The sequence below is a fragment of the Nansenia antarctica genome, assembly GCF_963989245.1.
Source record: "Nansenia antarctica genome assembly, chromosome: 7".
NCBI classification, from domain to species: domain Eukaryota; kingdom Metazoa; phylum Chordata; class Actinopteri; order Argentiniformes; family Microstomatidae; genus Nansenia; species Nansenia antarctica.
The window spans coordinates 9,453,406-9,480,157 of NC_137677.1; the positions used below are offsets into that span (position 1 = coordinate 9,453,406).

The following is a 26,752-nucleotide window of genomic DNA, read 5'->3' on the forward strand; positions in this document are numbered from 1 at the left end:
TGCTGTGGGCAATGCAGTCAGATAATTTTATTTTGACAATACTCTCTCACCTGAAAAAAAATCATGTCCAACTATAAAAATGTTTTTTCCAATGCTTCAATCCACTGTCCATGTACTGTGAATATGCCATTATGGTATTACCATAAAGCCCAAATCTAGCAGAATAAGAAAGATTGTATGTCTACTTTAAGTAAAATAATCAAGTGCATCTATAACTGCTCCCGAAGGTGTTCTTCTGTTAGACAAGCAACCCATGATTCTGATACTGATGTTCTTTATTTTGTGTGTCCAGACACCGTACACACAAACACCGTGGAAAAACTGCAATGTGAAATAAAGTATTAATTACACATTGAAACCAAAATGAGGCTACGTCGAGTCGGCTACCCACTCAACATACTAGCCACCTCTCTAGCTAGCATGGCGTTCCGACATCACATACACGTGAGAAATCACTTGAGAAAACGGCAAATCAAAATGCACAGTCAAACAGTAACAAACAAAACAACAACATACCGTGTGTGTGCCAGGGGCGTGTCCAGGGGGGGGGCCAGGGGTGGCCCGTGCCACCCCTGAAATCTGATTGGCCACCCTAGGTGCCACCCTGATTGATTGGCTATCTGCCTAGTCACTCAGAGCAGAGGCCACTTCGCACCACGAGACAAACTTTTCGAACAGAACACCTTTTTGATCAGCGGTGAGGTGTGCTGGTCTTGGCGCTCCTGAAGAAATGTGAGTACCATTAATGGTTAGACTTTTGCATAGCTACATATAGGCTACGGTGTTGTGCTAGTGGTTAAAACGTTTTAGCTGTAACATTATATTTTGTAGTAGGCTACTCTGGTCTCTCATCATCCGATCTCAGCTTGCTAGTAAACCTGTCGTCGAAATGCTAGCTAATGCTAACGTTAGGCTATAGGCTAGGTAACGTCAGCTATATACATTTGAATGCTTGAGTATGTTTTGTTTGTGTATTGTGCAAGTTATAAAGTGACATGTGTTATGTGATGGTTAATGTTACAGTATGAAAAGAAATCAGAGCATTCAGGGTTTCTTCCAAAGAAAAAACCCCAAAAGGACAGAGCAGCAGGACAGAGAAGCCAGAGCTAATGTTAGTCAGTCAGAGGATGAGAGCCAGCTGGAGGATGTAGACCCAGTTAGCCCACAGTGCCTCCAGCTTCTGCTGTACACATGGGTATGTATGTAACATTCTGATAGCTCCAGATGTATTTTTAGTAAGCACTTATTTGATAACCGTGATAATGTAACATTGTGATTAATTGCTATACATTTAAACTAAAGCCGAATCTTGTCGATTAAGCCTGTAGGGGTATTCATATTGTATTCATTTGAGTTTGGTAGCTAACATCGGCCTACTTACAAAAAAGGCTGATTTTGTCATTATGATGACCATTTCTGTGATTTTGTAGAGTCAAACAAGGATACTGATGATGAAGGCTGCACATCAGCTTCACCTGCACATCAGGGTATGTTGTACAGTATACAATACATACAATATAAGCCATCTACTTCTCTGCTTTCAGGTTGTTATGAATACAACTATTACTACTATTACTATTACTACTACTATTAAATTGATACAACTATTACAATTCCTGCATTGCTTTAGGTGTGTCTAGTCAGCCACTCTCAGTCTCAGACTATGATACTGACAACGAGGACCAGCCATCAGTACCTGCAGGCCCTGCATTTTCCTGTGGGGACAGTGATGTGGCAGGCCTTGCTGCCCCACGTGGACCTCCTGGTAAGCCTTAATATGTAATTGTTCATATTAAATATACTGTAGCCCGCTTAATATATTGTACTACTTCAATTCTTTAATCTATGTATTAATGCACCAATGAGTACTTCTGTCTCAGAGACTTGAAGGCAGGATCTGATTCTCAGGCTTTTGTCACAGATATTTCACAGTCAAGAGCAGAAGGTCCCACTCAACCTCGGCTAAAGATTTTTCCCAAGACTGTCCAAGGTGAGAAGAGGAGGTCGTTCAATCCGCCGTGGTATCAGCTGCATTCATGGCTTGAATACTCACCAAGCCGAGATTCAGCCTACTGTTATCCTTGCAGACACTTTTCCCTGCCTAGTGCACCACAGTCTGTTTTCACGTCAGAATCAGGTTTTTCTAATTGGAAGAAAGCAATGTTCAAAGATGGTGGCTTCAAGCAGCATGAGAAATCTGAGTGTCACACTAATGCCATGTTTGCTTTGAATGAGTACAAGAGGGCAGCACTTACAGATGCTTCCATAGTAGACCTGATTAACAAAGAATACAGAAAAAAAGTGCAAGAGAATCGCAGCTACATAAAAACAGTTGCAGATGTATTGCGTTTGACTGCAACTCAGAATATAGCCCAAAGAGGTCACAGTGACTCTGAAGAGCACAAAGGGAATTTCTTAGAAATTCTTGAAATGATTGCTAAACACAATCCTTTGGTAGCCAACAAAATGAAGGCACAAGGTAATGCAAAATACACCAGCAATACCATCCAGAATGAAATTCTGCAGTGCCTAGCTGGTATGGTGCGTGATTCTATTGTGGCAGAAGTGAAGAAGAGTGAGTTTTTTTCTGTGATTGCTGATGAAACCAAAGATCTGCAAAAGAAGGAGCAGCTCTCATTGGTTGTTCGATATTATTACAACGGGGCTGTCCATGAAAGTTTTCTGGATTTCAAACATGCCCAACATCTAGATGCTAAGGGGCTTAGTGACATGATCATCCAGTCTTTAGAAAACTATGGCCTCGACTACAAGTCTAATCTGGTTGGGCAAGGCTATGATGGGGCCTCAGTGATGAGTGGCAAACACTCGGGTGTGGCAGCCAGAATTAAGGCAGAGGCCAAGCATGCGTTTTATGTACACTGTAATGCGCACTGTCTGAACCTGGTCTTAGTTGACACTGTAAAGTCAGTCCCAGAGGCTGATTGCTTCTTCTCGCGTCTTGAGAAGATCTATGTGTACATGTCTGGATCTTATGTGCACCAGAAATGGCTTGGTGTTCAAAAAGAGATGTATGGTGGCCAGGCCAGGGAGTTGGTAAAACTAAGTGACACAAGATGGGCATGTAGAGCATTGGCTTGCAGGAACTTGATGGATAGGTTACCAGCCGTGTTGCGTGTTCTTCAAGATATATGCACAGAAAATCATAGAGACAGATCCATTGATGCTCGAGGTTTGCTTGCACAGATTGACCTGACCTTCATTGGCCTCCTTGCAACCTTCAGAAAACTGTTTGGAAACACAAAGCTCCTTTCTGACTTACTCCAGTCACCTTCTGTTGACTTGAGTAAATTGTACAGGAAACTTGAAACTTTACAGTTAAGAGAAGCAATTAGAAAAAATTGTAAGAAAAAGAAAGGAGAGGCAGCTAGTTTTTTATGTTAATGTAACATATGTTTAAGAATTATTGTTTTTCCTTGTACCTGTACAGTGTACAGTGTTTTTTGTTTTGTTTTGTGTTACAATTGGAGTGCCTGCATGTTATAGTGTACAACATATGCTGGTTTGTTTAAAGAATAAAAAACATCTGAGTTTAATATTACATTTGTATGGAGCCACTCTGTTGTGTTGTGATTGGTAGCACTGGGACTTTTAAACAGGGATTGTTATTTTAGGGTGTGTTCTCACTAGAACATTTGCTTCACTTGGAATCAGAGTTTAGGATGAAATTCGCTTTGCTCTGCGTTGTTTGGAGCTGTGAGAACGCGCATTCGAAGTCACTCCCGGAGCAAACAACCAACACATGCTCCGGCGCTTGAAAAGGGTGGTTTCGCTCCGGTTAGAAACGACGCATCGAGGCTGTCCATAGGAAAACAACAGTGCATGCGTGTTGATCTGGATAAGAGCGGGACGAACGGGCAGTTTTCTATTTTCCTGACCAATCAACTACCACATCTGTTGCTTCAATTGCCTATGTTACTTTGTTTACATAAAGGGCTGTGAGAACGCAAATCAGAAATAATTTATGCAACAATGTTGCAAACTTATCCGCTTGCTCTGGGTCATGATTCAGATTTTCATGTAAGAACATGACCTTAGTAGCCCAATTAAAGTATACAATGGGGAGTGGAGACAGAAATGGTAATAAAAAGCACAAAATGGTGTGTACAAATTCACCAGAATGCAGGGAATTAAGTGTTAAATTCTCAAAATTGTGCCACCCATGCATAACAAGGTGCCCCACCTGGGCCACCCCAGTGAAAAAGGTCTGGACACGCCACTGGTGTGTGCGCCTTCTATTCAGAACCTCAGGAGTAGCTAGAATAGTTAAATACAGACTTCACTAATACTTAAACTTCAGACTTATCTTCAGACAGTGACGGAAAACCTTTCACGTTCAGCTTCTGTTAATCTATGCGCATCTAGTTTTATCGCGTGACCACAGTACATGAACAGTGAGGTGTCGTCAACACCTCACAATAACAAAGTTTAGATAAACAAAATAAAACAATAATTGTACAACAATAACAATTTCCTTACATATAATAATAACATGTACATTTCTATATGTTATCTTTTTACATTTAAGAAAATAAGAAAATGGATTATTTACTATGACAGTTACATCATCCATTATTATTCTCCAGCGCGGCACAGCGCGAAACGAAGTGTGGAGAGATAGATCTGTCTATGTGAAGTGTGGAGAGATAGGTCTGGCTATGTGAAGTGTGGAGAGATAGGTCTGGCTATGTGAAGTGTGGAGAGATATATCTGTCTATGTGAAGTGTGGAGAGATATATCTGGCTATGTGAAGTGTGGAGAGATAGGTCTGGCTATGTGAAGTGTGGAGATATAGATCTGGCTATGTGAAGTGTGGAGATATAGATCTGGCTATGTGAAGTGTGGAGAGATAGGTCTGGCTATGTGAAGTGTGGAGATATAGATCTGGCTATGTGAAGTGTGGAGAGATAGGTCTGGCTATGTGAAGTGTGGAGATATAGATCTGGCTATGTGAAGTGTGGAGAGATAGATCTGGCTATGTGAAGTGTGGAGAGATAGATCTGGCTATGTGAAGTGTGGAGAGATAGGTCTGGCTATGTGAAGTGTGGAGAGATAGATCTGGCTATGTGAAGTGTGGAGAGATAGGTCTGGCTATGTGAAGTGTGGAGAGATAGATCTGGCTATGTGAAGTGTGGAGAGATAGATCTGGCTATGTGAAGTGTGGAGAGATAGATCTGGCTATGTGAAGTGTGGAGAGATAGATCTGGCTATGTGAAGTGTGGAGAGATAGATCTGGCTATGTGAAGTGTGGAGAGATAGGTCCGGCTATGTGAAGTGTGGAGAGATAGATCTGGCTATGTGAAGTGCGGAGATAGGTCTGGCTATGCGATACTACTGGTGGACTAACGTTACCAACGAGCCTATGGGCTTGCCACTCGCCAGATTCAGGTTGGGTGCGTTTAAAAAAAGGGAACATTTTAGCCTGCTTGTCAGATGTTTTGTGTCTACGTCTGTAGTAATTCCTCTTTCTTGGGGGGGCGGGTGGTTACCCCCCCAAGGCAATGGTAGGGGAAACACTGAAGTTGTTGCCACAGGATTGGCAGATATTTGCGTTAACGAGCAGTTGAAAAGGTGTGCCTAATAAAGTGGCCGTTGAGTGTGTGTGTGTGTATATGTATATATATAATATATATACTGTATATATATATATATATATATATATATAGTTTAAGTGAACTCTTTGTTTCTTTAGTAACTGTTGATGTGTCCATTTTTTTTCTCTTTTCTGATTTGCACCTGACTGGGTTCTCAGAAAGGACAAGTTGAAAGACATAGTGGACCCTCTTCGAGCTATTCAGATGGTGGCAGATGCTTTTGTAATGTAACATACAATGGGGGGTGGTATTTTTTCAAGATTGTTGTACATAATTGATTGATTTTTCTTTTCATTCGTATCTAACCATGTACATAATAAAGTATTTTAATGAATGAATTACCGTCTATATTTAATATGCCTGCTGTTCTAGCTCTGATTAGATGCATGCACTGAGGTTTTGCAGACACATGGTGCCATTTACTTAATCAAATGGAAACAATATTTTGGCAAACAATCCCGATAAAAGACTTTCTTGAGACGAATTGTGTTAGTGACGTCTGACTTCGGATCCTTTGAAATAAGAGCTTTGTGTCTGCGGCAAGTGGTGGTGACATGAAAGGCTGTAGAAAAATAGGTCTGTAAACTGAAATGTTTTGATTTATAATAATAAGCTTCCACAGTACATGTAACAGTAATGAGCTGTGCAGACAGGTACAAGGTACTATAGCAAGAAGAGGCTGATAAGGCGATTAATTAACTCAAAACCATGGGTGCTTTATTTCAGTTCATACATACTCTTAAATCACTGAATCCCAGTTTATACCAATTCCAGAGCAAATCATTTGTGCAAACTTAAGAGTGGTTATTCATTTACATAATTGTCCAACACTAGCAGTGATCATCAGTTCCCGTCATCTGAAGATGCTTTACAGGCATGAGGGCAAATCAATTTCACCGTTTTTACACATCTGACGTTTCTGACCTTCGTCAATAAAGGATGTTCCCAAAACACAGCTAAATGTTATGAAATCACCATGCATTTTGTGTTCTTTTGTTTTCTTCGGATATGCTAATGTAATGTTCCTTTTCTCCATGTCGGCTTCTTTGACAGTGCAGGGTTCTGAAAGGAGACACAACAACAATCTGTTAATGTCCTGAGAACCAAAGCGTTCTGAAATGTCATTCGAGAAAAAGGTATATTCTATTGAAGAATGGACCATTGAATCTATTCTATACAGAGTATACAAACATTTCTAGTGTCGTAGTGGTGGTCTAGTGGATAGTGAGTTGGACTGGTGATTGGAAGGTTGGGAGTTTAAATCCTGCCTGAAACACCACCACTAGGGTGCCTTTGAGTAAGCCCTCAGTTACTCAGGGGAATGTCCCTGTAATTAAAAGTGTCTGTTGGGGCGCTTGGGTGGCGTGGCGGGTTAGGCGCTGACCATGTGACCGCAGGGTCCCCGGTTCGATTCCGGCCGGGGACATATCCTGCATGTCATCCCTCCTCTCTCTCTCACCCATCCTTCCTGTCTAAATCTTCACTGTATCTGTCAAATAAGATGAAAAATATGAGTGGGACCCCCACTCAGAAAAAAATACTTAAAAAAAAAAAAATAAGTCTGTTAAATAGCTCATTCTAATTCATTTGTCTGGGTTAGGGCCCGAGGCAAGCCACACATTTGGGTGGACTGAGCCATAGCTACCGCCGGCCTGGATTTCTATCTACGCCTCTTGCTACCGAGGAAAATAGACTCGAAGCATAAAACTATGCTACTTTAAGCTAGCCTCTCTTCGCAGACGTGCTGGTTTCGCATACTGTCTAGCAGGTCTAATAGATTACCATGAGTTAAACTGTGGCTGACGTTACTGAGACGCTACTGTGTCTACGGTGTGCTGGTGGTGGGACGGGTCAGGTGTGTGGGGCGGCTGGGCCTTCCCGGGGGAGGGTTTGGGGGCCGCTGCTGTGTGCTGGTAGGCAGGGGGTTTAAAAAAATGACCACATTCCAACAGTTGATTTGATTAATTATATGGCTAATAAATCAGTGTTTGCTATGTGCATGTGGCGATACTGCAGTACAGCCGATATCCCCACATGTCCATCGGATATTGGCTGATAATAAACACCATGTTGTGCATTAATGCCTACTTAGTCTATAAGAAGGAGATTGATTTACTTCACTACCAAGCAGAGTCTTTAATCCCTGATTGTATTGTATATAACAAGAAAAAAATGATCTGTGATATGTTTGTGGTTCATCAATACTTACGTATGCATTTGGGGGGATCTGGCCATTTCCCTTTTGAGCAGGTGATTTTGCTTGTTCCCTCCATCGTAAAAGACTCATCGCGGCATTTATATTGTACTTCAGATCCATCATCATATATATTCTGATATACCCTTTCAACAATTGCACTTCCAACTTTAGGTGGAGGGCCACATTGAATTTCGGATGCTTCAGGAGGAGAAACCCAACCTAACATAGAGCATAGTGTACACATTTAGCATACACGTTAGAGCGATGTCTCAAGAACTCAAGAAAATCAACAACAACAATGAAATACAATAGTAGACAGTACACACCTTTGCATCGTAGTAAATCCCACTCTCCATTCTTACATGTAATCTTGCTGGGATTGATTTCAGATTCGTGTCCATCCTCACATTGGAATGGAATAGATGTTCCATCTGGATAGGGGCCATCGTTTTCTTGAGGAAATGTTGCATGAGGAATGTTGGGGAGTTTCCCACACTGTGACTTGGCTACAGATAAACCACAGTGACATATTAGAATTAGTATGGTTTCAATACAACAAATGCAGATGAACAATTTATTATCACATTAGAAATATTGGTACCCTTTTTTCAATTAACCTTAATTAAAGATGCACAATTAAGCATTTGGCCACTAGTTTAAAAGAAGTAATGTTGTGAGCTAGACTTGGACCCGAGAATTGCGTAGTACCTCAGTGTCACGCAAGCCACAGGCACACAATATTTCAACCTTTTGTTAATGCCAGATCTCTATGGTAAGGCGAACCATTCACTCGAGTTTGGTCAACATCGTCCTAGTGGTGCCTGAGATATTGCATGTGACATTCCAACAAACGGAAGGAGACAGATCCACACCCAATTTAATCATGGGGGCGACGATCATCTAGACAACTTTGATCATTTAGGATAGTTTTTTTTTTTTAAATCTTTGATAGTTTGCAGATTGTGTTGTAGCAGCCTTGTGTCTCCCACGTCTCTCTGCAGATGCGTTGACTATACAGGGCTCAATCCCCTCACTTAATACCCTGAGTTGTTATAATACTGAGCTATCCGCTTGTTAAGTCTGACGTCAAAAGTGACGTTTAGCCATTTCCGAGGCCAAATCAGAAATTCTCCGCACCGGAGTACCTGTGAACTACAGCGGTAGAATGACAGTTTAATCGTTTTTTAGACTCGGATCTATTCATACAACAAGGGACACAGCACTTTACCGTTTTCTCCATATTGTCAGGGTATTTGAGCCTCGGAAAAGCGCTATATAAATATAATTAATTATTATTATTATTTCGGCATCTCGAAGACAGCGCCTCAGCCAACGTTGGCCCCGGAAATACGTCACGACTTAGGCTTATTCATCTGACACTCCCCACACAGTTTGATACAAATATCAAATATATTGGCGGGAAATTCAGGGAGCGTGCAATAAAAAAAGAAACAGCTGCAAAAGAGGAGCGCAGAAGAACAACATTTAGATGCAGTGGCGGACTGAGGTTAAACCTCCACGGACTAAAAGCTGTTGTAATGTTGGCTCTATAAGTGTTAACATGTCATTTTATTACGTTTTATTATGTTTTCAGGTGAGAAAGTAACCATGTATATTCCCAAAATGTGGCCAGTTTATTAAAATAAGCTACATTCGTGACATGGTGGCTACAGGCAGTCAAATACTAGGCGAACGTGTGTGTGTGTTGTGGCAACCCGCTCACCAACGCCCCTAAGCCGGGGGCTGAGTACTATGGAGAGCGCCCCGAGCCCCTAGGCAGAGTGATCGACAATTGCTACTATCCGCAGAACTGCATGTCTTGGAAGTAGGATTTAACCAGGGCTGTGATGGTGTCCGGTATGTGGAAGAAGTCGAAGGCAGACCACAGGAGTTCGTGGGGCACAGAGCCAAAGGCATTGGCAAGGTCCAGAAAGACGACGTGAATGTCCCGTCTCTCCACCTTTGCCGTTTGGATCTGGTGCCAGATCATGCTGAAATGTTCTGAGCGCCCCGAGAATCCTGATATTCCTGCTTTCTGTACAGATGTGTCGATGTATTTGTTTCTTCTCAGATACTCGGCCATCCTCTGTGCAATGACACAAAAGAAGATTTTGCCCTCAACGTTTAGTAGGGAGATTGGACGGAATTGGCTGATGTTGACTGCATCCTTCTCCGTTGGGATGAGGACTCCACCTGCCCTGCGCCACGCTTTAGGTATTATCTTCTTCTGCCATGCTGTTCTCATGAGCCTCCAGAGAAACCTCAGGACATCTGATGCGTTCTTATACACCTTGTATGGGACTCCGTTTGGCCCCGGGGCTGATGCCGTTCTTGCTCGACGCACTGTGTTTTCCACCTCTTTCCAGGTTGGAGGGCTGATCAGCATGTGGTGTTCAGGGTGGGTCGATTGGTGGGATATCAGAGGGAATGGTCAGATGTTCATGCCGCCTTGGGTCAGAGTGTGTTTCTTTCAGGTGATTTTCCAGGTCTGTCTTTGTTGTTTTTAGAGCTCCACTTTTTTCCTTTGTGAAGATACTTTTAAGGAACTTGAAGGGATCCTTATAGAACCGTGTTCTAGCTTGTTCTTTCTTCCTTCTACGTTTCCGGAGGTTCTCTGACTATTTCACTGCTGGCATTTGTGATGGCAATGGAAGTCATCATCCGAGCCTCAAAATGGGTTGTAGGCGGACAGCGAATTGACTCTGGTCAGCGTCTCCCTCCGCTCAGAGCTTACATGGACGACATTACAACGTTGACCACCACCATCCCATGCATCAGGAGGCTGCTCAGAAAACTGGAAGAGAACATCAGTTGGGCCCGTATGAAGATCAAACCATCCAAGTCACGAAGCATCTCAATTGTGAAGGGAGTGCTCTCTGACCTGAAATTCTTCATCGGCGATGATCCAATCCCAACAGTGTCTGAGCAACCTGTAAAAAGCCTTGGCAGGTGGTAGGATGCAAGCCTGAAGGACAAAGACCAGGTGCTACAACTGCGCAAAGATATCAGCAGTGGCCTGCAGTCCATTGACAAAACACAGCTACCTGGACAGTTAAAGGCTTGGTGCCTGCAGTTTGGACTCCTACCACGGATGCTGTGGCCCCTCGCAGTGTATGAGGTCCCAATCTCAACCGTAGAGAAGTTGGAAAGAGGAGTCACAGGCTACATCAAGAAATGGCTCGGAATTCCACGATGCCTTACCACCATAGGTCTCTACGGAGATAGCATCCTCAAGCTGCCCCTCACCAGTCTCACAGAGGAGTTCAAGTGTGCAAAAACAAGACTCCAGATGACACTGAATGAATCCAGAGATTTAGTGGTGAGCAACAACGCACCAACCTTGGCAACCGGGCGCAAATGGACACTAGCCAAAGCGGTGGAGGAAGCAACAGCAGCCCTCAAACATGCTGACATTGTGGGGTATGTTCAGCAGGGAAGAGGAGGCTTCGGGCTAACAGCTGCTCGCCCTGCTGGAGTAAGGCCACAGCACCAGAACGGAGGAAGATGGTGGTGGAGGAAGTACGCCATCAGGAGGAGGCTGGAAGATGTGCCAAGGCAGTCTCTCTTGCCAAGCAGGGACAGTGGACGCGATGGGACAGTGTGGAGAGGAGGAAGATTAGCTGGAAGGACATGTGGGCCATGGAAGCGAGGCAGTTGAGCTTTATTATCAGAGCTACATACGACGTCCTTCCAACACCAGTTAACCTTGGCCAGTGGTATGGTGAAGACCCGGGGTGTGCCCTTTGTTCCACGCCAGCCACCCTCAGGCACATTCTTTCAGGATGCAAAACTAGTCTCGCCCAAGGACGCTACACGTGGCGTCACAACCAAGTCCTGAAGATCTTTGCATCCACCCTGGAGGACAAACGAGCTGCCACCAACTCCCTACCGCCATCAGCATCCAATCACCAACAGGCAATTACCTTTGTCCGTGAGGGGGCAAAGGTTACCAGGAGCAGCTCGACACCATCTGAGCGAGGCCAGCTACGGTTGGCCCGCGACTGGAAGATGCTGACTGATATTGGACGACAGCTTGTGTTTCCTAAAGAGATCGCCATAACCACCCTGAGACCTGACTTGGTTCTCTGGTCCCCTTCTCTAAAAAAAAGTGTACATCATTGAACTAACCGTACCCTGGGAGGACGCAGTGGATGAAGCTTACGAGCGGAAACATCTACGCTATGCTGAGATCGCCGCCGAAGCACAACACCGCGGCTGGAACACTGAAGTCCGCCCAGTGGAGGTGGGGTGCAGAGGGTTTGTGGCAAGATCTACCACCAGATTGTTTACAGACCTGGGAATCAGAGGCCAAAGCCTGCGTTCAGCCATCAAAGCTGCATCGGAAGCAACCGAAAGAAGCAGCCAGTGGCTTTTTATGAGAAGGAAAGATCCCTGCTGGGCCCCGAAGTAGCCAACCAGAAGGTATGCGGTCAGCTTAGGCCTGACTCAGGGAAAAGGACGCCCCTGCCTTGCATAGTCTCATGAGACGTCAGCCATTCTCATGACGAATTAGGATTGACGCAAGTTCGGGGCTGATCCCCCTGAGCTGGCCACCTCTGGCGAGGGTGTATAGTGTGATGGCCGAAACACCCCATGACCTGGAGGAACACTACTGATAATGCGTCCGAAATTAAACCTAACCCCTACCCCCCCCCCCCCCCGGACTGAACCACTCACCACCAAGACGACACACACGCACACACACACACACTCTCTTGTACGTGCCTGGCACAAAGGAACATCTTATTCTGTGTTTCATAAATCTGTGGGAACGCACTACATACTCAAATCGACATCATACATAGTTTCATACATAGAATTGTTTTTGCCTTCTCTGTGGACAGAGATATTTTCTATAACAGTGCTTGTGTGGATGGGATTTATTATTTCTTTAATTAAGGAGAAAAAACCCAGTCTCCAAAAATACCCATGTACGTGTAGACTAGGCCTTAATACACAATCTATCTGCTAGGGGACCCTTAACTCCGCCCATGACTTACCAATGCATTTAACTTCAGGGGTTTCAGATGCACAGCTGGCAGTACCCCACCAGCCCTCAGTGAAAGGTTTGAATCCTTCTTCGCAGGAATAGTAGTAATTCATAGCCACTTGGACTCCAAACCCATCTGTCAAAGAGGGTATTAGACATGCCCCTATTTCTGCTGAAAACATGGACACAAAAGATGGCAGAGTCAGCGAAACAGTACACAGTACAATCAAAACAAAGACAGTGAATGGATACTCTAAGGCCACTATCTGGTACAGAGGGCTCCACCCATCCCTGCAGTTCTAGTTCAAAACCTTCATGACTTTAATTGAATTGATGTACAGTATGAACATCATAAGCTTACCACTACAGGTGATTATATTGTCCCAGCCGTTTTCTCTGCAGGTAGTAGTAGTCCTGCGATCCTTTGGTTCATAACCTTTCTTACAAAGGTAAGTTAATCTGGCGTCGTACATGTATGGGCTTGATTGAGCTTCAAGATTTTCAATCTCAGCATTTGGGATTTCTGGCTGGTCACATGTAATCGCTGAAAGACAATGAATACAATTATGATACAATCCACAAACCTATCATGATCAGTGGCAACAATTTAAACAGAAACTAAACTAACAGGCAGGTTTAAACTAAACTAAACTAACAGGCAGGTTTAAAGGTCAGACATTCTAATCTCTGAAAGACAATGAATACAATTATTAAACAATCCAACATATCATAATATATTGAAATTAGCCTTTTATTTTTTACATATGACCCTAACCCTAACCCTAACAACCTATGGCAACTATTTAAGCAGAAACTATACCAGACAGGTTTAAAGTGAATCTGGCCAAACTGAAACCAAAGATAACCTCCATATGTGTACCTTCACAGAGGGGGTTTGGTGTCCAGCCAGTCATTGTGCATGTGGCTTGTTGTGCCATAGCTTTATATCCCGTCTGACAACTGTAATTCTGAGTTCCCCTCACTCTTCCCATGTTCCATTGTCTGTGAGAATCCACAAGTCTGTCTTGTGGATCATCGCAAGTGATCTCTGAAATGAGAATGAACATATTCAGACTTGATGTGAATTATACGGTACCTGTAAGGTAAACACACAGTAATACATATGCGTTCCTCTGTCCAAGGTGCTGCATACCTTCACATCCAGGTGTCAATGACCACTCTCCGTTATCTTGGCACGTTACGGTGACTGATGACTCATGTGTGCCGATGGTCCGGTATCCTGGGTCACAGTCCACTCTCACTGTTTTTTCAATTGAGACCCGATTCGGGGAAGGTGTATATGTGGTTCCGCTTCTAGTTAGCAATTCACATTTTATCTCTGTATTTCGGAGAGGAAAATATTGACTAGAACAAATGTACGTATGTTGCCATGGTACACAACAGGGATTGGGGTGAGATAGGCAGCATGATGACAGAGGGCTCCACCCATCCTTGCAGTTCTAGTTCAAAACCTTCATGACTTTAATTGAATTGATGTACAGTATGAACATCATAAGCTTACCACTACAGGGGATTATATTGTCCCAGCCGTTTTCTCTGCAGGTAGTAGTAGTCCTGCTATACTTTGGTTCATAACCTTTCTTACAATGGTAAGTTAATCTGGCGTCGTACATGTATGGGCTTGATTGAGCTTCAAGATTTTCAATCTCAGCATTTTGGATTTCTGGCTGGTCACATGTAATCGCTGAAAGACAATAAATACAATTATGATACAATCCACAAACCTATCATGATCAGTGGCAACAATTTAAGCGGAATACTATACTAGACGGGTTTAAAGGTCACCTGGTCAAACTGAAACCAAAGATAAGTTGGTATAACTACTGGAGGCAGTAATCTGAGGGCTCATTGTAATGATCGGAATAGAGAATGGTATACAACACATTCCTCATTCCATTCCATGATACCATTCCTAATTCAATTCCATGCACTGCAATAAGCCCAGCCATCCTTTGTGCATTTGACATATTGCTCATTATATGTATGAGTTGCTGAGTTTTGCCCCTGCCAATAGCAAGGAGTATTCACAAGGTGACCACACAAATGATCTCAGGAATGAGAGTGAACATGTTCAGCCTTTATGTGAATTATACGGTACCTGTAAGGTAACACACAGTAATACATATCCGTTCCTCTGTCCAAGGTGCTGCATACCTTCACATCCAGGTGTCGATGACCACTGTCCGTCATCTTGGCACGTTACGGTGACTGATGACTCATGTGTGCCGATGGTCCGGTATCCTGGAGCACAGTCAACTCTCACTGTTTTTTCAATTGAGACCCGATTCGGGGAAGAAGATGTATATGTCGTTCCTCTTCCATGTGGCAATTCACATTTTATCTCTGTATTTCGGAGAGGAAAATATTGACTAGAACAAATGTATGTATGTTGCCATGGTACACAACAGGGATTGGGGTGAGATAGGCAGCAGGATGACAGAGGGCTCCACCCATCCCTGCAGTTCTAGTTCAAAACCTTCATGACTTTAATTGAATTGATGTACAGTATGAACATCATAAGCTTACCACTACAGGTGATTATATTGTCCCAGCCGGTTTCTCTGCAGGTAGTAGTCGTCCTGCGATCCTTTGGTTCATAACCTTTCTTACAATGGTAAATTAATCTGGCGTCGTACTTGTATGGGCTTGATTGAGCTTCAAGATTTTCAATCTCAGCATTTGGGATTTCTGGCTGGTCACATGTAATCGCTGAAAGACAATGAATACAATTATGATACAATCCACAAACCTATCATGATCAGTGGCAACAATTTAAACAGAAACTAAACTAACAGGCAGGTTTAAACAGAAACTAAACTAACAGGCAGGTTTAAAGGTCAGACATTCTAATCTCTGAAAGACAATGAATACAATTATTAAACAATCCAACATATCATAATATATTGAAATTAGCCTTTTATTTTTTACATATGACCCAACCCTAACCCTAACAACCTATGGCAACTATTTAAGCAGAAACTATACCAGACAGGTTTAAAGTGAATCTGGCCAAACTGAAACCAAAGATAACCTCCATATGTGTACCTTCACAGAGGGGGTTTGGTGTCCAGCCAGTCTTTGTGCATGTTGCTTGTCGTGCCATAGCTTTATATCCCCTCCGACATCTGTAATTCTGAGTTCCCCTCACTCTTCCCATGTTCCAACGTCTGGGAGAATCCACAAGACTGTCTTGTGGATCATTGCAAGTGATCTCTGAAATGAGAATGAACATATTCAGACTTGATGTGAATTATACGGTACCTGTAAGGTAACACACAGTAATACATATCCGTTCCTCTGTCCAAGGTGCTGCATACCTTCACATCCAGGTGTCGATGACCACTGTCCGTTATCTTGGCACGTTACGGTGACTGATGACTCATGTGTACGGATGGTCCAGTATCCTGGATCACAGTCAACTCTCACTGTTTTTTCAATTGAGACCCGATTCGGGGAAGAAGGTGTATATGTGGTTCCTCCACTACGTGGCAATACACATTTTATCTCTGTATTTTGGAGAGGAAAATATTGACTAGAACAAATGTACGTATGTTGCCATGGTACACAACAGGGATTGGGGTGAGATAGGCAGCAGGATGACAGAGGGCTCCACCCATCCCTGCAGTTCTAGTTCAAAACCTTCATGACTTTAATTTAATTGATGTACAGTATGAACATCATAAGCTTACCACTACAGGGGATTATATTGTCCCAGCCGTTTTCTCTGCAGGTAGTAGTCCTGCGATCCTTTGGTTCATAACCTTTCTTACAATGGTAAATTAATCTGGCTTCGTACATGTATGGGCTTGATTGAGCTTCAAGATTTTCAATCTCAGCATTTGGGATTTCTGGCTGGTCACATGTAATCGCTGAAAGACAATGAATACAATTATGATACAATCCACAAACCTATCATGATCAGTGGAAACAATTTAAACAGAAACTAAACTAACAGGCAGGTTTAAAGGTCAGACATTCTAATCTCTGAAAGACAATGAATACAATTATTAAACAATCCAACATATCATGATATACATATATACATATATGACCCTAACCCTATCCCTAACAACCTATGGCAACTATTTAAGCAGAAACTATACCAGACAGGTTTAAAGTGAATCTGGCCAAACTGAAACCAAAGATAACCTCCATATGTGTACCTTCACAGAGGGGGTTTGGTGTCCAGCCAGTCTTTGTGCATGTTGCTTGTCGTGCCATAGCTTTATATCCCCTCCGACAACTGTAATACTGAGTTCCCCTCACTCTTCCCATGTTCCAACGTCTGGGAGAATACACAGAACTGTCTTGTGGATCATTGCAAGTGATCTCTGAAATGAGAATGAACATATTCAGACTTGATGTGAATTATACGGTACCTGTTTTTGATTGATTGAGAATGTTTATTTTGGTCCCCTATACAATTCACAATACAGATATTTAAAAATGTACACAGTCACAATTCATAACACCAGGACCAAAAAGGTGTTGGCTGAAGCCGTGGCTTATTGCGCCTACCCTTGTTACATGTATGCATGTCCCCCCATGAATGCATAATCAAAACATTGAAACTTTTATAAACAAAATTTCACTTACGCATGTCAACAAAAAGTTCAAAAAATACCAAACAAAAACTAGATTTAAACCTCTGTTTTATACTTGTTAATCATCTTATTTTAAAAAAAAAAAAAATAATCCTTTTAGTGTACTACACATTTTCATTTCCTTTTCAAAAGTATTCCATAAATTAACTCCTTTAACTGTTATACATCTTTGTTTTGCATTTGTTCTAATCTTTGTTTTCATAAACATACATATTCCTCTGAGTTCGTAATTACTCTGTCTAACTTGAAATAGTCTCTGGATACAGTCTGGAAGCATCTTATTTTTTAATTTATACATTACTTGTGCCATTTTGAAGTCCACCAATTCTTTAAATGTGAGATCAACACAGTAATACTTCTGATTTCCTCTGTCCATGGTGCATCTATACCTTCACATTCAGGTCTCATTGACCACAGTCCGGTCTCTTTGCATGTTATGATCTCTTGTGACTGATGTGAGTCTTTGTTCCAGTAATCCAATTCACAGTCCACGTTCAGTTGTTCATCAGGTAAGAACCGAGACTTGTAAGGAGGTGTATATTTCGTTCCGTGTGTAGCTGGCAAATACAATTCACATCTAACCTCTGTATTTTAGAGAGGAAAATATTGAAAAGAGCACATGTAAGTATGTTGCCATGGTACACAAAAGGGGTTTGGGTTGGATCGACAGTGTGATGATAGAGGGGTCAGAGGAGTCACCTCCTTACCTTCACACTCAGGTGTTGGATTCCAGACTGCTCGATTGCCTGTTCTTCCACACCGAGAGGCCCTTCCAGCCGGCCTATACTTTCTAGCACATTCGTAACCAAGAAAGTCACTCTCCTTATACTTTAGACCTTCATTGTCAGTTACTCTGCCATTCTTTATATTTGGGCTTTCACATTCGATCTCTGTTGAAGAACACAGAAATAAAATATGTTTATAATAACAACAACAATAATAATAAGTACTAATATTGAAACGTTTGAGTTGGTTATCTCTTTCGGAATTAACCAATTAAAACAAAATCCTTTACCTATACATTTTGGGGCTTCGCTATTCCACTGCCCTTGGTCCGTACAGTAGATGTCAGATGGTCCTTTGAGAACCATATTATTGCGGCAATCAAATTGGATCACATTACCATAGGATGCCTCATCAACATTTCCATAGATATTCATGTTGTCATCTCCATGCATGTTAAGACTTGGGCATCTCTGTGCTGGGAAAAGCAAACAATGGAATTAACTCACATGTTGTAAACAATAATAGTAATTGACTGTAAACACTTTTGTTGTAAACACTTTTCTGCAATACTGCTTCAACATATGAAGGCATTGGCAGGAAAACCATTATCAAAAGAGTTAAAAACCTAGCCTTCAAATAATTTACCTGAGCATTCTACTCACTATACTGTATAAGTAGGCTTGGATGCCAATGCGTTGGGAGTCTATTATATCTGTACGTTCTTACCCTCACACACAGGGATAGCATTGTCCCACCCTCGGTCCAGGCAGTTCCGATGGTCAGTCCTAGACACCATGATGTGACTGAGGTGAACACAATGGAGTGAAATGGAAGAAATGGAAGAAATGGAAGAATTACTGGAACAAAGACTCACATGCAATTTGATTGTCCACCAAATACTTAACATGAGTGATTCATTTGGACATTTGATCCTGATGTCCCAATACCATGAAACAGGGGGACTATGCATAAAAAAGTATTGTCATTTCTGAATGGTGAAACTGTAATGGAACGGTTTCCATGTATTATTTCCTTTCCTCTGCCACTAGGGGGCATAGTTGTTTAATCTTTACAATCTTCCCCTGGGTCATCTAGTAGTGTTCGTTTGGTGCTACTTCCTACTTTGCACTTCCTGTTTTCAGTGACAACAAGGCTGCGTTCGTAAATTTGCTCTGGAAATCTCATCAGCACTCGTGGAATGCCTCTCGTCCAATCAAATTACTTGTTCTCTTTATGACGTTGAACCCAGTGTGCGCTCCGGCGCTCTCAGAGCGAATTTACGAATGCAGTCCAAGAAAGAGCAGCAATATTCAGGCACCCTCGTTAACCATCGTATAGTTTCTAGCCCTTCTTTGAGTGGCAATATCAGTAAGTTAAACTACCGTCCCTTGTTGTAAGTATTTATTTTTGACATACTCGCTACAGCGTGTACAGTTTTGATAGCATGTGCGACTGCACATTGTGGTAGTGGAGTTCACTTCAAGCTATTTCTTTTGATACGAGACTAATTAGCATAAATACGATGTTCTATGTAATACTTACCCGATTGGTTCATTTTATACTTACAGTACAGGCCAAAAGTTTGGACACACCTTCTCATTCAAGGAGTTTCCTTTATTTTTATGACTATTTGGTACATTGTAGATTCTCACTGAAGGCATCAAAACTATGAATGAACACATAGGAATTATGTATTTAACAATAAAGTGTGAAATAACTCTAAATATGTCTTATATTTTAGATTCCTCAAAGTAGCCACCCTTTGCTTTTTTGTTGTTAATAAAATATATAATAATAATATTAAATATGATATGTGTTAATAATAATATGTTATTATATATATTTTTTTATATTATTATTATATATTTTATTAACAACAACACATTTTTTTTTTAAATTAACAACAAAAAAGCAAAGGGTGGCTACTTTGAGGAATCTAAAATATAAGACATATTTAGAGTTATTTCACACTTTTTTGTTAAGTACATCATTCCACATGTGTTCATTCATAGTTTTGATGCCGTCAGTGAGAATCTACAATGTAAATAGTCATGAAAATAAAGGAAACACATTGAATGAGAAGGTGTGTCCAAACTTTTGGCCTGTACTGTACATTGAATTATTCTGTTAAAGAAAATTATAGTTTTGACCTTAACTTCACTGACAGGATCAAGGACCCCAATTGAAATAAGCCAGTGGCTTTCTTGGGTTTTTATCCTGTTAGTTGACCTTGTATGTAATATGTACTTTCATGTACCTACTTCTGCAAATCTTCTAATAAAGTTTTCAATCAATCAATCAAAACAGAATAACGAATTAGTTAGGCTAACTGTAACCAGCTTGAGTAAGCTATTGTATACTGATGGATGCTGTTGTGCTTATTTCAGTTTCACACTTCTTTGTAATAATGTCCATCCTCAACACTGTTCCTTGGAGGATCTGATGCAAAGGAGAGTTGAGCTGACTGTGAAAAACTAATCTAGGACAAGTAGTCACACCATTGGGTGGAACAGTACAGAAACCAATGTACAACCATGTACAGAAATACCATTCAAAGTAGTAGAGCCGAAAGAATAATAATAAATAAAAAAAAACACTGTCCCATTAGCAGGGCACTGTAAATACATCCATATTTGAATGAATAATATGTTAATGAAGTAATTTGACCATGAACATTGAACAGAAGCATCCCTACCCTGGTCTGCATGTGTAAACAACTTTAGACCCAAATACGTAATCCTCTCCTTCGGCAAGACGGAAGTCCGCAAATGATGAGTCTCCTGGATGGCCACATGACTTTGCTGAAAACAATACAGATAATTGGTTTTCAATACAGATAATTAACCAGTGCCCTCTCAATAGTCAAGCTTTGAAAGGTCATAAAGTCAATATGAATGAATCTAAAAAAGAATGATCTCACAGTTTTTTTTATTCCTTGCATGCTCTCCTCGCTTCCTTCTCAAAAAGCATTGTTTGGACACAATATCTAAGGAACTTTAGAGCTTCTCCAAAACATTATTTTGAGAGAGGAAAGTTATCATGTGAGTTACGTTATTTTTTTTTTGATTATTATTTTTTAGGTTATTATTGTTCTATGTTTTAGGAACCATATACCATAGTAAAATATAAACGTATATAGGAAATCAAGAAAGACAGTTTTACAGAGAAAGGTGGGAATGGCTGAGAAAAAAGATTCTGCAATGTGCAATGAGAGTACAATGTACTGTATGCCAATTACATTATTGGTAACACAATAAAATAAAATAAAGAACAAAGTAAGAAAACAAAAACAATGTTGCCCCCGCACCATATACTGAAAAATGTATGCACTCACTGCAATGACGCTTTGGATTAAAGCGTCAGCTAAATATATATATATATATATAATTATAGTGGTGGGACAAAGAAAAAAGGGGCAGGAGGATACAAGGAATAGAGGACAGACTATTGGGACACACCTATCGTCTAGACTTCAATCATCAGAAAATCAATCATACTTAGCCATCACAACATAATCAACAGTCGTGGCAGAGAGTTGCAGTAATCTCCAAAAGGAACAATTACAAAGGCGGAGAACTGTATAGATGTTTATTAGTTTCGAACTATGTTGTCTGAAGACCATGTCACACCAAATAGAATGAGATGAACTCTTGACAATATCATATATGAAATTGAGCTGTTTTCGTGTTTGAAAGTTAGACTCACCTTCACACTTCCGACCACGGCCTGTCCATGTACCATTAGAGCATGTGATTCTGTAAAAACCTGTATGGCCGATCTTGCAGTGCAGTCGCACTGTATCGTCATGAGGGTAGCTTTCATCTAGCCTGGTTTCCTCAACATGGTCATTAAACAAGTCGGACTTAACAAAATTGTTGCGTGTACATCTCTCTGTGGAACACAGAGAAAGAGGAAAAAACTACCAGTCACATATGTATGCTAGAAACAGAAAGTGTAAGAAATATCTGTTGCATAATGCACACATGGCTGTGGAACCATAGCCTGCCAGTACTGCATGTTTCAGATAATTATTTGGTGACAAATGTGATATAAAAACATCAAACAATTTCAAGGTGATTCCAAGAGTTAACCCATGAGTGTTATTATTATTATTATTATTATTATTATTATTATTATTATTATTACACAACACAAACACAAATATATCTTTCTATGCCTAGAATATTAGTCAGGCAGAGGGATCTTACCTTGGCCTCTAACAAAGGTGAGTGTACACACCCATAGCGCAAGGATGGAGCTTCGTGTTATCACCTGCATTATAGCTGCATCACCCTCAGGCACAAGTGAGAAATGTCTGAGTGGAGTCCTCTCAAGTCACTGTCCTCTCAATGGCAACGCAACAGCCAGCAAAATTATTTTTGAACGATAAAATCAGACCTGATTCCAGTAAGTACAACGACATACTGTATTGTAGGGTATATCTGTGGACTTGGACTTGAGGGAGGGTTTACGGGAATTGACCACACTACATCACATGGTAAATAGATGAGACAGAGGTTACCAAATGCAGTGAGTGTGTTGAAAGACAAACTTTGATCTGGCAACAAGACGCTGATAAGAATTGGTGATCATTCATTTCCTGACATTTGCACACTCAAATACAGTTATACAGCCATAATCAACTGGGCACTATTTCCAAGACTATTCTGAAACTTTATTTAGTGTTTATTTAGGAATCTGAACCCATTTATTTAACTAGTATTACATTGACAACATTTGAAAATAATGGGTTTAGAACACAAAGGCTACAAATAACACAGGCAGAATGTCTATACAGTTTGACCCTTACTCTTGTGTCTTTATCTTATAATTTTGATTGATTTATGATATTGATTTCTAAATAGATTCACAGTATTTATGTGCTGTACATTTTTTTATGTATCTACTCCATTCCACTTCTACAAAGAAGTCTACTATTTGGAAAGTGAATGAATTGTCCATTAACTGTATTGTGCCGTACTGTGCTGTTATGGTAGGATGTTTGTCCCTAGCAATGTCTGAATCTGACTTGTTTGTCTTCTAGTATTGATCTTCCAGAGTAGAAGGTTCACTTGCTCAGCAAATGTCTGGTAATCATTTGCAGCAGTGGACTAAGCAGTCAAATATGTTATATTAGTAAAAGGAAAGTCCATTTGAAGATAAACTGCAGAAGCACACCTTGTAGACTGCTTTCATACAACACCAAATTAAATTAACTGAACTTTCCATGAATAACAGAAGTACTGTATTTGATCTCGTCCCCCTGTTTCTCAGTAAGGCACACACCCATTATGTGTCATTACATTGTAAGTCATCAGTTTCATGTTTTTGCATGTGATAGACACTCACTTTACACATGCTCAGCATTCAAATGCTACTTAATGAATGAATGAATGAATGAATGGTCTTTATTGTCATTGCTACAGTACAGGTACCAAACAACGAAATTTAGGAGGGGTGGCTCCCCTGGTGTTCGGAAAGAAAAAAAAAAAACTTTAAAAAAAATCACAAGAAGGGAAGGAGCTGGTTTACATACATAAAGGCTATGTACACTATCCACTATACTATACTGTACAGATAGACGACTAGGGTTGTCATATTGCACAATAGTGTTATTGCACATGTATTTAAAGTGTCGCAGTTTGCAGGCTTGAAATGTACATATTTGTGCCTCAGCACTACACCTGTTTTTTTCAGTCCAGCAGCTGCCATTAATGTCATTTTAGTAGGTTGTGGATGGATAGGTAGTCTTCATGATGAAGTGCCTTACTACAGTATGCTGCATTTTGATATCTATGAATCTATTGGCTCTTTTCCATTGACCAGCCCGGTACGGCTCGGCTCGGCACGAGCCGTATCCTGAACTATTTGTTTTGTCCGGCTGTCTGTTCATCTGACTTTTCTGTTTCTCTGTAAAGCGACCTTGGGTCCCCTGAAAGGCGCAATATAAATTCAAGTTATTATTATTATTATTATTATTATTATTAAATGTATTACAGTGTTTCCCCTAGGTTTGCTGCCTTGGGGGGGTGGCATGGACTGTGGCATACCCCCCAGGGGGTAAGACCCTGCGACATACCAGCGTCATGTCCAGGGGTGTACTAACTTGTACATTAAGCCGCCTCACGCTACGGAAACAGGAGATAGGCTCCTGCCCTATGGGCCATTAGGCTGGAGAACCATCGGTTCACAAGACTACTTACTTATGTGGTCTTGACTACCTGTCCACTTTCTCACCTGGTTCTTGCTCTCTCTCTCTGGTGTGCCGACACCATCCTGCTCTCTCTCCTTCTCTCCCTCTCTATCCTCCTCTCTCCCTCTTTTGCTGTCAACCAAAAGGCAAACATAATAACCAGAGTATTTATAATCTAATAAGAGGTATACATTGATCCATATCAATTTATAACATAATTATAATGTTATATCATATTATAACATTTTGGATTGCTGTGGGCAATGCAGTCAGATAATTTTATTTTGACAATACTCTCTCACCTGAAAAAAAATCATGTCCAACTATAAAAATGTTTTTTCCAATGCTTCAATCCACTGTCCATGTACTGTGAATATGCCATTATGGTATTACCATAAAGCCCAAATCTAGCAGCAGGGTTCGAGTTATGTGGGAGCCAATGGGAGCTGAGCTCCCATAGAGATGGTCTGAGACTCTCTGAGCTCCCATGAAGGCAGTAAAATCAAAAATCTGTGGGGGTCGCTAATAATACATTACCACAACTATTATTTGATCAAAATGTCAATGTAATGAATATTATTTAATTTATATTATAAATATTGTAAAATAAACACGTTTTCCAAAAGAGCTACGCGCACCATTAATCTCCTGTGAATGACAGTAGGCCTTTGACTGCCTGCACTTCACCACCAAGACACCATGGGGCGCAGTAGAATATTGTGCAACAGCAAAAGGTTGATTAATCAGCTGTGCGGTAAACCGTTGGAACACACAGTGCACAGCTGATTAATCAATTAAACCAATAGAGTGAGACAGGATATGTTCATATACCAGTTGCCTTTCAGGAAGTAGTGAGATCGTGCACCTAGCCTATTATTGAGAAGCAAACATTCATTCATTATCTATACAGGAGTATATACATACAGTAGCTACCATGCCGCCCAAAAAAAGGCCATTTTTTTACCCTCTCCCGTTCATCCAATCTTGGATAAAGAAAATACATCGGACGTCAGCATCATGGGTTCCAGGACCGCGACCGCAGCCTACTGAAAACAGACCAAACAGGTCTATCTTGTCTCCGTAAAGGTAAGGTGGCTTTTACTTTTTACTAACCTAGTGTACATGTATTTTTCGCTCCTTCTGTATAGCAAAAATAACACAATTATTGGCCGAGATACATGTGTGACTATCGCTTTTATAGCTGTTGTTTCATGTGGGGCTGTTGATGTGGTGAAATGAGTAGCCTGCAGCTGTAGCGTCAGGATATGTTGGTATTTGAGGAGGAGGATGAGGATGAGGATGATGTTTCGGTACCAGTACCGTTTTTAAAGTATCGATTTGTCACCGGTATCGAATAAAACCCAAACTGTACCCAACCCTAACTATATGTTTACATGCCAACTAATTAGCTAATTCATTTCTGTCATTTAGAGCTGAGGGGAGCAACAGAGAGACGGACAACAGGACAGTAACAGAGAGACAACGGGAGAGGAGAGCAATAGAGACAGAACTGAATGCACTGAACTTTTTTTTTTATTCTTTGCATTATTAACACTGTTGTGTTATTGTGTTATTAAAGTGTTTAAGTGTTTTATGGTAAAGCATTATGAGTGGTGTGTGTGCAGGGTGCTCGTGAGTTGTATATTTTGGGGAGGGGGGAGGCTTGTGTATGGGGGCGGGGGGTCCTCACACAAAGGAGTAGCCTAGGGCCACTGACCACCTTAATCCGCTACTGCCTATAGCTAATTAAAACTTGTAAGTCCCATCGCTGTGTGGGCATGATTCGCGCGTGCATGAGAACATTTCGCACTGTTATTTTGGAGACCCCCACAGAGATCAGCTTATAACTCGAACCCTGTCTAGCAGAATAAGAAAGATTGTATGTCTACTTTAAGTAAAATAATCAAGTGCATCTATAACTGCTCCCGAAGGTGTTCTTCTGTTAGACAAGCAACCCATGATTCTGATACTGATGTTCTTTATTTTGTGTGTCCAGACACCGTACACACAAACACCGTGAAAAACTGCAATGTGAAATAAAGTATTAATTACACATTGAAACCAAAATGAGGCTACGTCGAGTCGGCTACCCACTCAACATACTAGCCACCTCTCTAGCTAGCATTGCGTTCCGACATCACATACACGTGAGAAATCACTTGAGAAAACGGCAAATCAAAATGCACAGTCAAACAGTAACAAACAAAACAACAACATACCGTGTGTGTGCGCCTTCTATTCAGAACCTCAGGAGTAGCTAGAATAGTTAAATACAGACTTCACTAATACTTAAACTTCAGACTTATCTTCAGACAGTGACGGAAAACCTTTCACGTTCAGCTTCTGTTAATCTATGCGCATCTAGTTTTATCGCGTGACCACAGTACATGAACAGTGAGGTGTCAACAC

General features: G+C 41.2%; 1 protein-coding gene across 3 annotated transcripts in view; it reads right to left on the bottom strand.

Annotated features, from left to right (window-relative positions):
- The window catches only part of LOC308162254 (complement factor H-like), a 45,898-nt gene extending 23,324 nt beyond the window's left edge, over nt 1-22,574 (bottom strand). Inside the window, exons 1-21 of one of the 3 annotated variants that reach the window (XM_080536393.1) lie at nt 22,359-22,574; nt 21,856-22,041; nt 20,846-20,951; nt 18,877-18,953; nt 18,440-18,625; nt 18,132-18,314; nt 17,814-18,008; nt 16,984-17,151; nt 16,510-16,689; nt 16,138-16,326; nt 15,866-16,033; nt 15,347-15,529; nt 14,975-15,163; nt 14,322-14,504; nt 13,953-14,138; nt 13,680-13,847; nt 13,161-13,343; nt 12,810-12,971; nt 8,136-8,315; nt 7,822-8,028; nt 6,310-6,674 (exon numbers count right to left, since the gene is read on the bottom strand). In XM_080536393.1, the coding sequence (XP_080392519.1) occupies nt 6,481-6,674; nt 7,822-8,028; nt 8,136-8,315; nt 12,810-12,971; nt 13,161-13,343; nt 13,680-13,847; nt 13,953-14,138; nt 14,322-14,504; nt 14,975-15,163; nt 15,347-15,529; nt 15,866-16,033; nt 16,138-16,326; nt 16,510-16,689; nt 16,984-17,151; nt 17,814-18,008; nt 18,132-18,314; nt 18,440-18,625; nt 18,877-18,953; nt 20,846-20,951; nt 21,856-22,041; nt 22,359-22,428 (3,543 nt within the window). In that variant the 5' untranslated portion in view covers nt 22,429-22,574 and the 3' untranslated portion in view covers nt 6,310-6,480. Of the gene's footprint in view, nt 1-6,309; nt 6,675-7,821; nt 8,029-8,135; nt 8,316-12,809; nt 12,972-13,160; nt 13,344-13,679; nt 13,848-13,952; nt 14,139-14,321; nt 14,505-14,974; nt 15,164-15,346; nt 15,530-15,865; nt 16,034-16,137; nt 16,327-16,509; nt 16,690-16,983; nt 17,152-17,813; nt 18,009-18,131; nt 18,315-18,439; nt 18,626-18,876; nt 18,954-20,845; nt 20,952-21,855; nt 22,042-22,358 lie in introns of those variants that run through there. The other 2 variants (XM_080536394.1, XM_080536392.1) reach the window with 2 other exon arrangements.
- Between the last annotated feature and the right edge of the window lie 4,178 nt (nt 22,575-26,752).